The sequence below is a fragment of the Rhododendron vialii genome, chromosome 2a (genome assembly GCF_030253575.1).
Source record: "Rhododendron vialii isolate Sample 1 chromosome 2a, ASM3025357v1".
Classification (NCBI taxonomy): Eukaryota; Viridiplantae; Streptophyta; class Magnoliopsida; order Ericales; family Ericaceae; genus Rhododendron; species Rhododendron vialii.
Genome location: NC_080558.1, coordinates 24,443,789 through 24,458,948, shown reverse-complemented (window position 1 = coordinate 24,458,948; position 15,160 = coordinate 24,443,789). Strand labels below are relative to the sequence as shown.

Sequence of the window (15,160 nt, the reverse complement as noted above, 5' to 3'; positions counted from 1 at the left end):
TAAAAAAATATTTTTCATTTATGTTATTTTTGAATTTAAAAATATAAAATAAACTGTTTATTTTTTAAGAAATTTTTTGGAACGAGCTCTTATATCCGGAGCACCCTTGGTGCATCATAGCACCAAGGCAGTTAAATCAATCCATCATCCATCGATCCCTGACCATCCAGTAGCGCCAGAAAAAGAAAAAGAAAAAAAAGCGGGACTTTTCAAATTCCCACCGCCCTCTGTTTTCCGGCGGGACTTTTCGAATTCGCCCTGGAAAAGTGCTACTGGTGACTTTTTTATAGTACTCCAGTATTAATCGAAGCGAGTACTCCACTACAAAAGAATGTTCCTCTGCTGAGGATTTTCTCCCGACCTTTCTGTTTTGTTTGGCGGCCCAGAAAATCGTAACAGTAAAATATGGAAACTGAAGCGGGAGATCACTGTGGTTTAACCAGGGGTACTAGTTATTCTCTTAGGCCTTCGAAACGAGTCATGAATCTAGATGCCGATATTGTGAGATACTCTCTTTCGGTTTGGCGATTTCTTTGATTGATTTTTTAACCTCTTCCCCCCCACCCCTAGGTGTTTTATTTCTGATTTTTATTTTGGGCATGACAGGGGAATGTGAAACAGGAGCCTCAATTGAAGTGTGGGAGAAATAATCAATTTGAGAATGTGAGGAAAATTTCTCATTCTTTGTGGGGTTGCTGTTGTCTTTTTCTTTTCTTTTTTAATTATTATTTTGGCTACGTAAATGCCATTTTTGCATCTTGTATTTAAGATGAAAACTGAAAGGGAAATAGATATGAGCGTACATATTCTTATTCTATCCTATGATTAACAGAATTAATTTAACAGATTTTTTATCCAAATTTTTGTTTTGAGCAATTTGACAAACACTCCTTAACTCTAGACACAACCTTGTCCGGAACCGTTTGATGCATATGGATTCATTTATGTATAACGGTTCCGGACAGGGGAATGTAAAACACCCACATACAACCGTGTCCGGGGTTGTATTTTAAAGGGGTTTTCCTAGACTTTTTCGATATTTTTTCGTTGAGATGTTTGATATCTATTTTGCGGGGAAAAAGCATCAATATGTCAGTGTGAGGGAAATTTCTCATAAGTTTCTTTGTTCTTCCACACACACACACACACACTAATAAAGTTCCCATTATTTGCGTTGTTGCTGTTGTGTGTGTTTGTATTTTGATTTTGGGTTCCTCAGGGGAGCACAAAAGATGGGAAACATGAGCCTCCATCGAAGGCTGGGAAAGGGGAGCTAGATGAGAATGTAAGGGAACTTGCCTACTTGTTTTCTCTCTTTTTCCCCCAGAAACTTCACGTAGGCCATCTCCCATCGTTACTCTTTTCTTTCATCCAATTTGGGTAAAAATCTGGTCTAAAGCCTTGATGATATGGAACATTGAACAGTCCAAAGAGTTTTTGTAAAAATCATTTCAAAATGGTTTACCTTTTTGTGATGGAAGAATTGAATGCTCCAATCGGTTGACATTTTCCTGTCCTTATAATAATTTTTACTAACGTTTGAAGTATAAAACTGAGAGAGAGCTTCATTTAGTTTAAAAGTTATGCCGGAGTTGAAAATTTCCATGTTTGATTTCTAATCTAATTGTTTGATATCTTATTCTTTGTTCAATAGGGCAACACCAAAAAACAGCTAGATAAGAAAGTGAAGGAAATTCCTCATATGGAAACTGAAGCCATGGAAAGGCGGGAAGACCACTATTGTAGAACCAGGGCTACTTGTTATTCCCTTAGGCCTTCAAAACAAGTAATGAAACAAGAGCCTTCTTTGTTCAAGGCTGAACAGGGTGAAGCAAAACAAGTGAAGTTTTTGGTTGAATCGGGTCATGCAAAACGAGTGAATTTTTTGCTTGAACGGGATAATGTGAAAGGAGTAAAACATGAGCCTCTGTTGAAGGGTGGGAAAAAGCAGCGGAATAAGAATGTGAGGGAAATTCCTTCCATGTTTCGTCACATATCAGGAAATGTTGCGGTTTTTTGTGGAGTCATTGTTCTGTGTTTGTTTTTTGATTTTCGGTTTCTATAGGGAAACACAAAAGGAGTGAAACTTGAGCCTCCATTGAAGTGTGGGGAAAAGCTGTGCAATGCGAATGTGAGGAAACTTCACTTTATTTGTGTAATTGTTTTTCTCTGTGTTGTATTTCTGAATTGGGGGTCAACAGGGTACTGTGAAAGAACTGAAAGAAGAAGTTCATGTGAAGTTTGGGGTGAAGGGAAATGAGAATGTAAGAGATTTTCCCTCTTTTTGTTTCTCTACTTCTTTCCGAAATTATTTCCTAGGCCCTTCTATTCTCACTCTTTTCTTCCACCCAATTTGACTGAAAAATTGTTTAAAAAGTTTGATTTGATATGGAACAGTCTACTGGGATTTCATCAGAATCTTTACAAGAAAATTCGAAATTGCCCAAAGTTTATTTTAACCTTCTTTTTTTTTTTGTGATGAGAGAATTGAATGCTCCGATCCTTACTCTTTCAAATGTCTCATGATAGCTTGTTTCTCCATTGATTTGGTGAAATATTAGCTTCTCCATTGATTTGATATCAATTTGGTGAAAGGGTTAGAGCCTATTTCTAGTCTCTTCCTCACCAAATTTGAATTTGATGAGGCATTTGGTGAATGATTGGAGATGCTGTTATCTGCGATTCTGCATAATTATTGGTCATCGTTACTTATTTCTGGTTTTTGGGTCATCAGGGAACCACAAAACAAGTAAAAGGAGAGCTTCCAGTGAAACGTGGGGAGAAGCGAGATGCAGATGTAAGTGAACTTCCGCAATAAGTTTCTCTATCGTTTTCCCCCAGAAACTTCTCTTATCTGTGTATTTGTTGGTCGTTGTGTTCGATTTCTGATTTTTGGTCCACAGGGTAATATTATTGAGCCGTCGTGGATGTGTCATCAGTGCCAGAGGAACGACAAAGGACGAGTTGTTCGGTGCCTCAAGTGCAAAACGAAGCGTTTCTGTATTCCCTGTTTAGAGAACTGGTATTGACTTCTATGCCCACATTTGTTTTTTCAATGATTGGACTTTGCTTGCCACTCTGATCATTATTGTATTTCTGTTGGAGTTTTTTATCCGTGCCTGCTGTGTATATAAGTTTTGTTTGTTTTCTTTCTCAATTGGGTGCAATTTTCATTGTTACTAATGGTTGTGATTTTTCTTATGTACGCTATATAGGTTGTTTCTGTTAGTTTGTTTTTCAATGTCAGAAATCAGATTTTAGTTAGTGAAAACTGAGTACTTCAGTAAGAACTTCATGCTTACCAATGCCTTAGGTTACGAATGATTCGTCCTGGAATTTTTATTGTTTTTGTTTGATTCTTATTGAGATAACAAGAGATTTTTGTACCCCTTTATGATATTGATTTCACATTAATATTTTTTTTTCCAGCTTTCACCTTACATGGATTGAAGATTTTTGAGTTGCGTAACAATTTGAAGTGCTTTGGTTAGTTTCAAGAAGATACGTACTTATTCTTGAGAACAATCAGATACTATGGCCTATTACATGGCTTCATTTGTTTTATTTTGTTTAATTTAAAACAAGTTTTTTATTGGCAATTTAAACACGATTGAAGTACCTGTGCCGTGAGTGTGACGTCCGATGGTGTAGCTTCGAAGTTATGGTTGCTCTAACCATTGTGATATATATTTTTTTACCTATCTTTCATTCTAAAATGCTAGTGAGGTCTTTAAGGATAACCTTTTTGTTTTTGTTTTTTTGATATGGTTTTCACGATTATCAGCTGTGATTTGTTACTGCTATTAATTTGGATGAATGCATGTGTTCCATGTTGGGAAATTCTGAGATCAACAAAGATTAGATTTTACATAAGAGAGCTTGATTTATTTATTTATTTATATACTTCGAAGAAATACTTAGTGATTCCCTTAAACCTGTAATTTAGAGCCTTCCTTGGATGTAGACGTTATGGTTGTCCGTAAAGTACAGGGGATACTCAGTTTGAATCAACAAAAGCCTAATTTTGAGTTTCAATCACTTTGAATTTATGTCTTTTATGAAGTTTGACTCACTGGCAACACAGTAGCTGTTATTTTTCTTCCTTTTTTGATTCAAAATATCTTAGTACAAAAACACTTCTTGACCTTGACTAGCCAAACTGATATGTGAAGCTATTACAAAGAACCGCAAATTTTGTAACCTGGTTCTGCCCGACTGAATGACTAAAGAGCATAAGTCCGCGGCCTACTATTTGTACTGTGTACTCTAGTGATGAGGCAAAACTATGTGAGCTGGTCTTAATCAAGGCTAAGCTAGTTGTGTAAACTTACGTATTTACTGTGCAGCTTAGTTTTGAAGCAATCAGATATGCTATCTCAGGGTCTGTTCAGAAGCTTAATAAGTTTTTTGCGACAAATACCTGAGTTCTATGACTTGAGGGTAAACCTCATATGGCTTGCCTTTGTCTGGCGTTTTTTTTTGCTTTATCAAGTAAAAAGAAAACACAAATGCTTGCTTCTTTTTGCTCCCTAAATTTTAAATTTTTTTAGTAGTGGGCATTTAATGGCGTGTTGCTACCTTCATCTCAAAATGTTTGTCCGGTTTGCAAAACGAGAACTCAAAAATAATGCATTTCTTTCAAGAAAAAATTCAAACATTTTTTCATAAATGAAAAGAATTCATTAATATCTAGTGAGCTGTTGAAAAAAAATTGAATTTTTCTCACAAAAGTTGTATTATTGTACGTCCTTGTTTTGCGGGCCGGACAAACATTATGGGACAGAGGGAGTAGCTTTTTTGCTTTAACCATTTTTGTTTATTTCGAACCTGCCAAACTAGCTTTTAGCTTTTCTGCTGAACAAGAAAAAAGCTATTTAACAAGAAGAGGTCAACAATGCCACCTGATAATTGCTGTGTGATTGATGTTAATTTTTCATGCTTGTAGGTACCCCGATACAAAAGAGGAGGCAATTGCTGAGGCATGCCCTGTTTGTCGTGGAAATTGTAATTGCAAAGCATGCTTGCGTTCAGATGCATATCTTAAAGTCAGTTTCTCTAGCTGCCGTTCATGGCTTGAAACTTAGCTTCTTCTGCTGCAGACATTTTATACTCTGCATTTTATGGCTTACTGGATTCTGTTGTAGATATTTGAACTCAAAAAGATTATTATTTTCTCTCTATGGCTTGCTGTAGGAGTTGAACAGTTCAGAAGTCAAGATTAGTGAAGCTGAAAGAGTTTGCCACTTCTTGTATTTGCTACATGCACTTGTACCATTTCTGAAAGAATTCAATCAAGAGCAAGTGATGGAGAAAGGACTTGAGGCCAAGATACAAGGTTTTGGTTTCGTGTCGGATGAACTGTGCAATATTTTTCCTAGCAACTGCATGAAGTTATCTAGAGATTGCTATGCTGATTGCTGACTAAAGATGAGCAAAACGTTTGACATTTAACAAAAGATAGATTTGGAACTTGTTTAGTTTGTTTAACTTTTATGTCTGTTTATTTATCTGTTTGTTTCCTTGGGAAAACCCCCAGTCTACGTATGTCCCCCCACCAACATAGACCGGGCAAAGTCAAGACCCATGAGAACAATGGTTATCTTGTGCAGTTGTGACCTCAAGAGGGTTAAGAGGGGTTAAACACAGGACTTCCTTACCAACTCATCTACCCTGTGTCATTATGTGGAACTTATTCACTTTGCACCCTGGAAAGGATATAAACTTGCAGTAATTGCTATTCTATTTTTTTTTTTAAACAGTACTGTTAAGTTGCCTTTCCCACTTCATTTATCTTAATTCAATTTCTTTATTAAGTGTTTGAAGATGGTTACCCTGCTTTGGCTACTTATTGTATATTACTAACTAAAGCTTATATTCTCTTTTCAACAAAAAATTGAGAAATTTACTAATGATCAGTAGAAGAAAATTTTCAAGTGACTGATGCTTCTTTGTAGTTGCTTTAACTCTTGTTATTCGGTATTTGTATTACAATCCAAAACTTTTCAAATCCAATGACCCAAATAGAGTTTTTATGTTCCAAATGGTTTGGAGACACAGCTTTATTATCTACCTATTAGGTAATTGGATGTTTAATTTTCCAGGGTTATTACCTGAAGCAATAGAGATACAAAAGGCAGCTTGCGAGAACAAGGAGCGCGCGTATTGGTTTGTCTCATGAATTATTTTAATGCTTAATGTTTATTGATTTTTCAACAGCTAGTAATATGACTTGTTTTATGCAGCAACTACTGTAAAACTTCTATTGTAGACTTCCACAGAAGCTGTCCCGAATGTTCTTACGACCTTTGCCTTGCTTGTTGCCGGGAGATTCGTGATGGTCACTTGCGGGGAGCCATAGATAATGAAAAGTCAGATTATGAGTGGAAAGCAAAGGAAGATGGTAGCATTCTGTGCGCTCCAGAGAAATTGGAAGGCTGTGGTAGTGGCATACTAGAGTTGAGGTGTATGTTTTCTCAAAAGTGGGTTTCAGACCTGGTTGTCAAAGCCGAAGATCTAGCTAAAAGGCACAAACTTTATCAAGAGCCGGGAGGTAGAAAGCCCCAACAATGGTGCTCCTGTTTCAATTCAAAAGGTGATATTGACTTGGGTAGTGGTAAGTCGAGAAAAGCAGCTTCTCGTGGAAATTCTAGTGACAACTATTTATACTGGCCTGATGCTAGAGACATAAAGCATGGTGACTTGAGGCATTTCCAGCAGCACTGGATCAAAGGTGAGCCAGTGATAGTGAGCAATGTGCTTGAACATAGCACTGGTCTGAGTTGGGAGCCCATGGTCATGTGGCGTGCATTCAGACAGATGAAGCATACCAAGCATTCTAAACATTTGGATGTTGTAGCCATTGATTGCTTGGATTGGACTGAGGTCAGTTTTGGATTTGATAAAATGTTATCGACTTATTCTATAGTTTGGGCATCGAATTATGTATCTCTATGCATGAGAAGCAGTGACCTGAAAAACCATTGACATCTAAGTTACTGCAAAGATGTTCCCTGTCCATTAGGTTTTCTTGAAACTTCTTTTAAAAAATTTAACTTACTATTTTTAGTGTGAGGTATCCGTTAGTTAGGTTGTCATGATTGTGTAATGTTACAGAGGGAAAAATGGCAAAGCTACTCCAAGAGAAAGCTTAACAATTCAAACCGGGAAATTTATGTCCATATAAAAAGATACAAAAGCAAATACATTAGACAGAAGAATATGGTGACCATTCACTTAAGTAGTTTGAATGGGACTCATGCAACGCAATAGTAGTTTGAATTTTGTTGTTGATTAAGTTGATTAGTAATACATTCTCTAGTATTGTAACTATTCAATGACTTTTGTATTCCTTTAAACGTTGAAGGATGTCAATTTGTTTTTCATGGTATGTCAGCTTTCTGAGGTTGAAATTATGGTTACATTGCAGCCACTGAAGTAACGTATGGGGCCCAAAGCAATGAATTCAATGCTACCCAAGAACATAAAAATACTAATGGCCTAACAACTGCATTGACCGATTCTCTACTAATTTTTTTTTAGTTTTCAATACTAAGTTAGGGCCATGATGGGGCGCAATATTGTGATGGAATGGAATGAAAATGTGCTATGATTCAATTGATCAAATATTGAAAGAAGAGAGTGCATTTTGCAGGGGAAGAGAAGAGATGAATATGTTTCATTCGAGCGGTAACTGTCGTTTCACATTCTCTGTTTACTCCTTACATGTTTTCAGATTATTCAGGACCTAGGAAACAGGGCAATATGTTGCATTAGTGTGGGATGTGTCTGGGACACAGGATACGCGAAAAGATGTTCGAAATTATTTTTTGAATTATGGACTCAGTGACACACTAAGGACTCATTTAGGACACGAGGGACACATTTCGGACATGCTGACATAAAGGACATGGTGATGACACCTTGAAGACACATTTAAATGCATAAAAGGTAGATTGAATAAAAAATAAAAGAGGAGTTGAGGTGAATAAGAAAGGTCTCCTCGGGGGGGGGGGGGGGGGGGGGGGGGGGGGGGTGCATAGCAAGCTTAGGCCAAATTTAACAATTAAGCCTTAGAGTTACATAATGAGAAGCTGTATGGCCTTCCCCTACTCTACCAGATGTTGAAACCAAGCCAACAATGCCTATTCGTTTAGCCTTCCATTTTCTCCAGTTGAGTCTACATCGTGTTGTTCTTTATTCCTCATTTACTTCTTTTTTTGTTGCCTTTTTATTTCATGTTGCTTATAGTGACGATTTTTATGAGTGAGTTTAATGGTAGTGACGAAATTGACGCTGCATACGGAGCTTGAGCTGCTAACTATGGGATATCTGAAATTGATATTGGCAGTAGACCTATTTTTAAACTCCTCCCAATTTTTTTTACCACCCTTGAATTCGAATTCGCAGAAGCAGTGTCTTCTCGGAAAATATGGATTCCCAACATTCATGATTTGAATGTGAAGGCGCTGGATTTCTTATCCCTCTGTCTATTAAAATTGGACTGAGAAATGATGTTAGAAGACTTTTTTGAGTCTTCCAATATCAAAAGGTTAATTTTTCATTTCTTTTTCTGTCCTTTTCTCTCTCCTAAAGCTGCTTGACTACGTTTTTCTATTATGCATGGCACAACTATTTTTTTTTCCAAATCAGTGACTTGTGTTAGAATCTGCTCCCCATTAGCGGGATTAAATACAGATAATACTCGAAGATAAAGAAGCAGAAATTTGTTCGCACGAGTGCTCTTGTTCCACTTTTAATTCGTTTAGATGTTTCACATGATGATGATGGTGTTTTCATGTGATTGATAACAACCACCCCCCACCCCCCCCCCCCCCCCCCCCCCCCCCCGGCTCCTAATTGTTATCCAATTGCTGAATGAATTTGATTGTTGATCCACTATTGGTATGAACTGCAGGTAGAGATTAATATTCACCAGTTCTTCAGTGGATATTCTGAGGGTCGATTCGGCAAAGATTTGTGGCCTAACATTCTTAAATTGAAAGATTGGCCTCCAGTTAATTCCTTTGAGGAACTCTTACCTCGTCATGGTGCCGAGTTTATCAATTGCTTGCCCTTCAAGGAATATTCACATCCTAATAGGGGATTTCTTAATGTTGCTGTCAAATTGCCAGAAAATAGTTTGAAGCCAGACTTGGGGCCGAAAACATATATTGCTTATGGGGTTGCCCAGGAGCTAGGGCGTGGGGACTCTGTGACCAAGCTTCACTGTGATATGTCTGATGCGGTACGATTTGTGTCTGCTACTGTAATCTTTAGTCTTGGCAGCATAGCTGCTGTCTGTAAAACAGCTAAACTCAAACCTTGGACTGGCTTGTCCTAGGTGAAAATCATTCTGAGACAATCGCGCACACTATGTCTCCGTCTATTTGCAAGTGTTTATATGTGTCACTTCCACATCTATGTTGATATATACTCTATGGATCTTTTGTTTATTGTCATTCAATATACTATGATAGTTTTGCAGTATAATAGAAGAGAAAGGAAACTATTAGGAGCCTGATACCACTCTGGATCAACAAGGAAATCTGCAATTTGAAGTGAGGATCTCTAACTTTGTTGCAGGGAAACTCCCTAGTGTTCCTTTCTGCCCATTTTCATTTTCTTCTTCTTGTGTTCGTCTTTTTGGGAGGGGCCAAAAAGGTTCCCTTGATGGCAAGGTTGGTGCCACCTGGTGGATTCCAATACGTTGGGTTATGACTGGGGGCCACACTGAAGTTATACAGTTTGATCAATCCTTGGCTGCCTTTGCGATATACTATGGCAGGATCATTGTCCGGATTATATCCACTGATCCACTCCTTCCTCATCCTCAATGGCTTTGGATATCGTATTTCTAACAATCCTCAACGGTCATGTGTTTCATAATATGGATAAAGTTGCAGTTTCCGTGACATTCGTTCAAATTATTTTCTTATCTTTTTTGGCGCTTGGATCGTGTGCACCTAATAATCTTGTGCCCATCTTGTAGAAAATTCACAGTTTCCGTGACATTCGTTCAAATTATTTTCTTATCTTTTTTGGCGCTTGGATCGTGTGCACCTAATAATCTTGTGCCCATCTTGTAGAAAATTCACAGGTGATATTACGTTGGGATTCTCGGAAATGACCAAACTGAATGTGTGCATCACCATCATTAAGTTTGAGCCAGGCATACTTGACTTCCAAATTCTTTAATGCGTCCGCATAGGTTGTTTGTAGAAGTTCCTTCTGCCATCAGTTTTGTTCCCTTATGGAAGACCATAAAATTTTATGATGTACTGTTTCAGGTGAATATTTTGACACATGCTAAAGCAGTGACTCTTAAACCGGAACATCTTTCCAACATACAGAAGTTGAAAAAGAAGCATTATTCCCAAGATCAGAGGGAAATTTTTAAGTTCCATACTGAAAGGGGAGAAAAGAAAATGGCTGATTCTGGTTTGCCATCAAAAGAAAAGATTGATGTGGCTAAACCAAATAGAATGACAAGAAGTGGTCCTCAAAGAAAGGGGAAGAAAGGCACAGCCCAAGTAAATTTTGGAAGCAACTCTAAGAAACTGAGAGCAGAGGTTGGCAGTGGAGAAACTGAAATCGAGGGAGAAAGCAACAATGTTGAAGAATGCCAAAGTTATCTTGCTGGAGAAGGGCTTGATCATGAAGCTGGAGGTGCTGTTTGGGATATTTTCAGGAGACAAGATGTTCCAAAGCTGCAGAAATATCTTAAAGAGCACTACAGGGAATTCAGGCACTTCTATTGTTCTCCGGTGCAGCAGGTTAATACTTGTCCAATAATAAGTGGAGCTACACAGTTTTTCAAGCATATAACTAATGCCTTGGATTTTCCGTCTTAAGCAATATTATTCTCCTGGTTAAAAGTATTTTTTACGATTTCCTTTGGGGCCATAAAAGTAGTAGCTACCTGTTCAAAGTAGAACCAATGAATGTTTTATTTCATTGTATGCTAATGTCACACAGGCATGCTCATTATTTATCAGAGATCACCCAAGTGTAGTGACATTTTTGAAACCTCTGATTTGATATTTATATGTCCCTGACACAGGTTGTTCACCCAATTCATGATCAGTCTTTTTACCTGACCCTTGAGCATAAAAGAAAGTTGAAGGAGGAATATGGTTAGTTCGTCATTTATTACCTTCAAGCAAGTGATATATGATGGCTTTGTGATCATTCTTGTTTACTGGATGCTTTTGTGTAGGAATTGAACCATGGACTTTTGTGCAAAATCTCGGAGATGCAGTTTTTATTCCTGCTGGCTGTCCTCATCAAGTTAGGAATTTGAAGGTAATTTAAGATATTTTAGCTGGTTAAGAGGTTATAAGCTCGAAGTGGCTTCTTTGTTGGATTAAGTAGCACCGAGAAGGATGCGATTTTGATCCAACCACAGGTTAGAGGACACGATAAGTTGGCGACAAGTTAAAATAATACAAAATATATTTTTGTTACGTACTTGATGTTTAAGAACAATAATGGAGGTACAAACTATTCCTCTAATTACTATAAAAGAATTTATTTGTGCTCTAATTCTGATACATCATTTCTCACTAAGATATCCACAAAATTAATCGAACAAAAAGTGTTTCATTATTTCACATTTGTCATTATCATCAATCATCTATTATAATACAAATGAACGACAGTCTTAAGCTTTGACTAGAGCCCACTATTTCATTCAACAACCCTAGCGTGTCCCGCAAGTGTCCCTAGAAGCGTCTCTTTAGTGTCCAAGCAGAAAAAGTTGAGAAAAAAGGAGAAATTGTCTCATTTGAGTGTCTATTGGACACTGTCGGGAGAGTAGTCTCCATGTCCAACACGTGTCCAACAGTGCTATGTGACCTCCCGCAAGGAGTTTGTGCTACATAGCCAAGAACTTTATTGTTAAGACATAGTCTTTAGACCAACAGCACATGCCAGCACACACTGTGTGTGTGTGACACACATATGTTAGAAGCGAAACAGAAGTGGACATGCAGAAATATCATTGCTACTATGATTTTACACTCCATCATTAGTGTATGATGTGGCATTTACCATTTACCGTTTTAGCTTTAAGTACATCAGCATTACTTACCTTATTGTAGTTCTTTGCAAAATTTAATGCTTTGTTTGGATGGGAACTTGAAAAAAATTTTTCAACTCAAAAACACTCATTATCCCTACTTTCAAGCATTACTCTAATTTCTCTTTACTCTCTAATCTTTATTCTCATTTCTCTCTCTATCTCTCTCCACTCGTTGCCTCTATCTCCAATCATTACTCTTCCCTACTTTCAAGCATTACTTTAATTTCTCTCTACTCTCTAATCTTTATTCTCATTTCTCTCTCTATCTCTCTCCACTCTTTGCCTCTATCTCCAATCATTACTCTATTTCTCTCCATTCATTATTCTAAACTCAAAAATTCTCAAAAACCTATCCAAACATAGTAGCGTTTTGAGGGTTGCATGGTTTTTTTTTTTAAATTTTTTTATTTTATAATTTACCTCTGAATTGAATCTTTGTTTTTATGATTGTAGATTTCGTTGCATACATTCTTAATGGGTATTGGTTTAATTGGTAGTGCATCACAACTAGTTGTTTTGTGTTAGTATTGATCTATTGTACTTCTACGATTTCACAATAGCTTAAAGACATTTTAGCATTTACAAGTGTTTGATTGCGGTGACGTATGGCTCCTCTTGCATGGTTTGAAATCTATAAAAGCATGAGATCTGCCACGGAATTCGCAACGTAAAAAAGCCTTTTAATGTTTAGTTCCCATATCAAGTCCAGAATTGGCTAAGTAAAAACTACGGACATATTTGTCTAGTGATTAAGCTGTTGTTTTTACTCTTGTTTCTCTGCAGTCATGCATCAAAGTTGCACATGATTTTGTCTCACCTGAAAATGTAAATGAGTGCATTCGTCTGACGGAGGAGTTTCGTTTGCTCCCTGAAAATCACAGGGCCAAGGAAGACAAGTTGGAGGTAGAATGTCGTCTGTTCCTCCCCTCACCCACCTCCTTTTTTTTCTGCATTGTGATATGGATTCTGTGTATATGCATGTCAACGTATATGGGAATGCTACAGTTTTGCATATGTTTAGCGATTCTCCTTGAGTTTTTGATGAATTGATTCTGCATATGTAAATTGGACCAAGTTATCTTTCGTACCAATTCTATGCATTAACTTTCTAGTACTGCTCGTTTTCTTGATTTGCTTGCTTTTTGTAAGAAAAAAGTAGACAAATGGACCTCATCTAACATCCCAACATGTTTTCCATTTGAGGGTTCTTTTTGTTTTGTGCAAAAGCTGTTTTCTATTTCAGTGTATTTCTTGTTCTGGAGCAGTTTTCCATAATTTCTAAAAAAATCTGGTTACATAATTATCAAGTTAGGCATAGTTGTCTGTCAACAGGAACATTTTTACAGAAGCATTACCAGGAAAGATGCTTCGTAATATATCACAAGAGTCATTGCAATAGATCAATATCTTTAGTCTGAACCTTATATAGCATTTGCTGCTATTTATTCTCTCTTTTATCAGATTTGTAGTATTGTGATAACAATAAGTGACTTCCACTATGATTTTGCATTTGCCCCACAAAATTTCATGGGTATCAATTATAGACCGAGTCATATTGTAGTATTTGGCGTGTTTGTCAATCAAAACCTTTGGTAAACTTTAATCACCTTTAGAATTATCTGTTGTCACCTCTGGTGACGCCACCACTATTTGCTTGCTTGCTCTTGCTACATTTTTCCTTGTTTTTTTTTTTTTTTTCTAGGATTGCGATGCTATCAATGATGTCCATGTTTTTGCTCTCTTGATTCTCTCTTTTAATTGTGAATAGGTAAAGAAAATGGCTCTTCATGCTATTAGTCTAGCAGTATCTGGACTGGAGATGCCTAAAAAGTAAGTCATTGTCAAGGGCATTTGTATCACATTCATTGGTAGATTCGATTATGTTTTTTTTTTCGCTTCAATATATTTTCGAAAGTCACAATTGCCAATTTGTCTTGACATTACTATATTTGACTAATTTTCATGTTATCAATCTCGTGTTTCTTGAAAGCAGTGTGGGTTGTTTAAAGTGGGGAAACAATCCTTACAAAAGTTTGTGTTTTACATCATTCAGTCACATTATTCGATGTATCTATTTCTCTTTGTATATCACTACTCTTTATTATCTTTTCATTGGATCACTTTTGATGGAGGACTAAATACTAATACAGCTTCTCCTGTTTCAGGGTGGCCACTAAGGCTTCCAGGTGCGGAAATCGTGCACAGTGCATCTGATTTTCGGGAAAAAAGTTCGCTTGGAATTTTTGAAGATGCAAGTAGAATCATGGAGAATGGAAATTTTTGAAATGGGCTTCTGTTTTGTTTTGGTAATGCATGTTTTCGACTGTTATGCAATTTGTCACAGTTGTAAGTCCAGTCTTCAAGAGACCACTTGTGCCTCTCTGGCTCTTGGGCTACAAGTTAAATATGCACAAACTAGGCCATGCCTCTCCCTTTTGCCTATAATTCCAGATTCCATGCCTTCTGTTGCGTGAAATAAGTTACCTTTTGACTCTAATTTGAAGTGATGTTTCAATTAGAATGGGAAGAAATGAGGAATTTGAAATGATAAGTTTGCAAATTACCCATTAATCATTTTACTAGGAAAATAAGAGTTGGTTTTTGTGTACTTCAGTAACAGGTGAGCAACATTTTTTCCTTTCTATATGAGGGGCTAAAATAATCATTGGTCCGTGAAAATATATTCGCTCCCCCTTCTTTTCTTTGTTGCCCCCCTCATGTATGCCTAAAGCCTGTCATTTGTGTGGATTTTAAACAAATAGAGTGGCTCCATCATTTGTGTGGGTTTGGGGTTCTTGTGAAATGTGGTGTACATTTGGTGTACACTAAATGGGTGAACCCATAGTTTTACTGGGGTTATGCACACCAATACTCCTTAGAGTAGCATTTTGAGCCATTTTGATTATCACTCATACTAGGGGAATCATAATAACCATATTCACGAATTTGCTACTAGCATGAACACAGAAAGTGTTCTTTTGCAACGCCCATCGGCACTAGTCATAAGTTGTTGATCGTGTTGATTCCGTATCAGCAGTTGCTACGAATAAATTAAACAAAATACAAAAAGTGGTGAAAATC

At 37.1% G+C, this 15,160-nt stretch overlaps 1 protein-coding gene across 2 annotated transcripts; it reads left to right on the top strand.

The window, feature by feature from the left end:
* The first annotated feature begins 299 nt into the window (after window positions 1-299).
* LOC131315837 (lysine-specific demethylase JMJ29-like) lies at window positions 300-14,573 on the top strand. 2 transcript variants are annotated; one of them, XM_058345049.1, is made up of 19 exons: window positions 301-501; window positions 607-663; window positions 1,220-1,285; window positions 1,655-1,963; window positions 2,066-2,131; window positions 2,202-2,264; window positions 2,735-2,797; window positions 2,904-3,022; window positions 4,946-5,045; window positions 5,194-5,335; window positions 6,102-6,165; window positions 6,243-6,882; window positions 8,915-9,244; window positions 10,287-10,772; window positions 11,060-11,132; window positions 11,216-11,301; window positions 12,863-12,982; window positions 13,848-13,909; window positions 14,245-14,573. In XM_058345049.1, exons 1-19 carry the CDS (start codon window positions 406-408, stop codon window positions 14,291-14,293), a joined length of 2,991 nt encoding a protein of 996 aa, XP_058201032.1. In that variant the 5' UTR covers window positions 301-405; the 3' UTR covers window positions 14,294-14,573. The 2 variants fall into 2 exon arrangements, with proteins under 2 accessions (XP_058201033.1, XP_058201032.1); XM_058345050.1 differs by lacking the exon at window positions 1,220-1,285 and having other exon boundaries at window positions 300-501; window positions 14,230-14,573.
* Window positions 14,574-15,160: the final 587 nt, after the last annotated feature.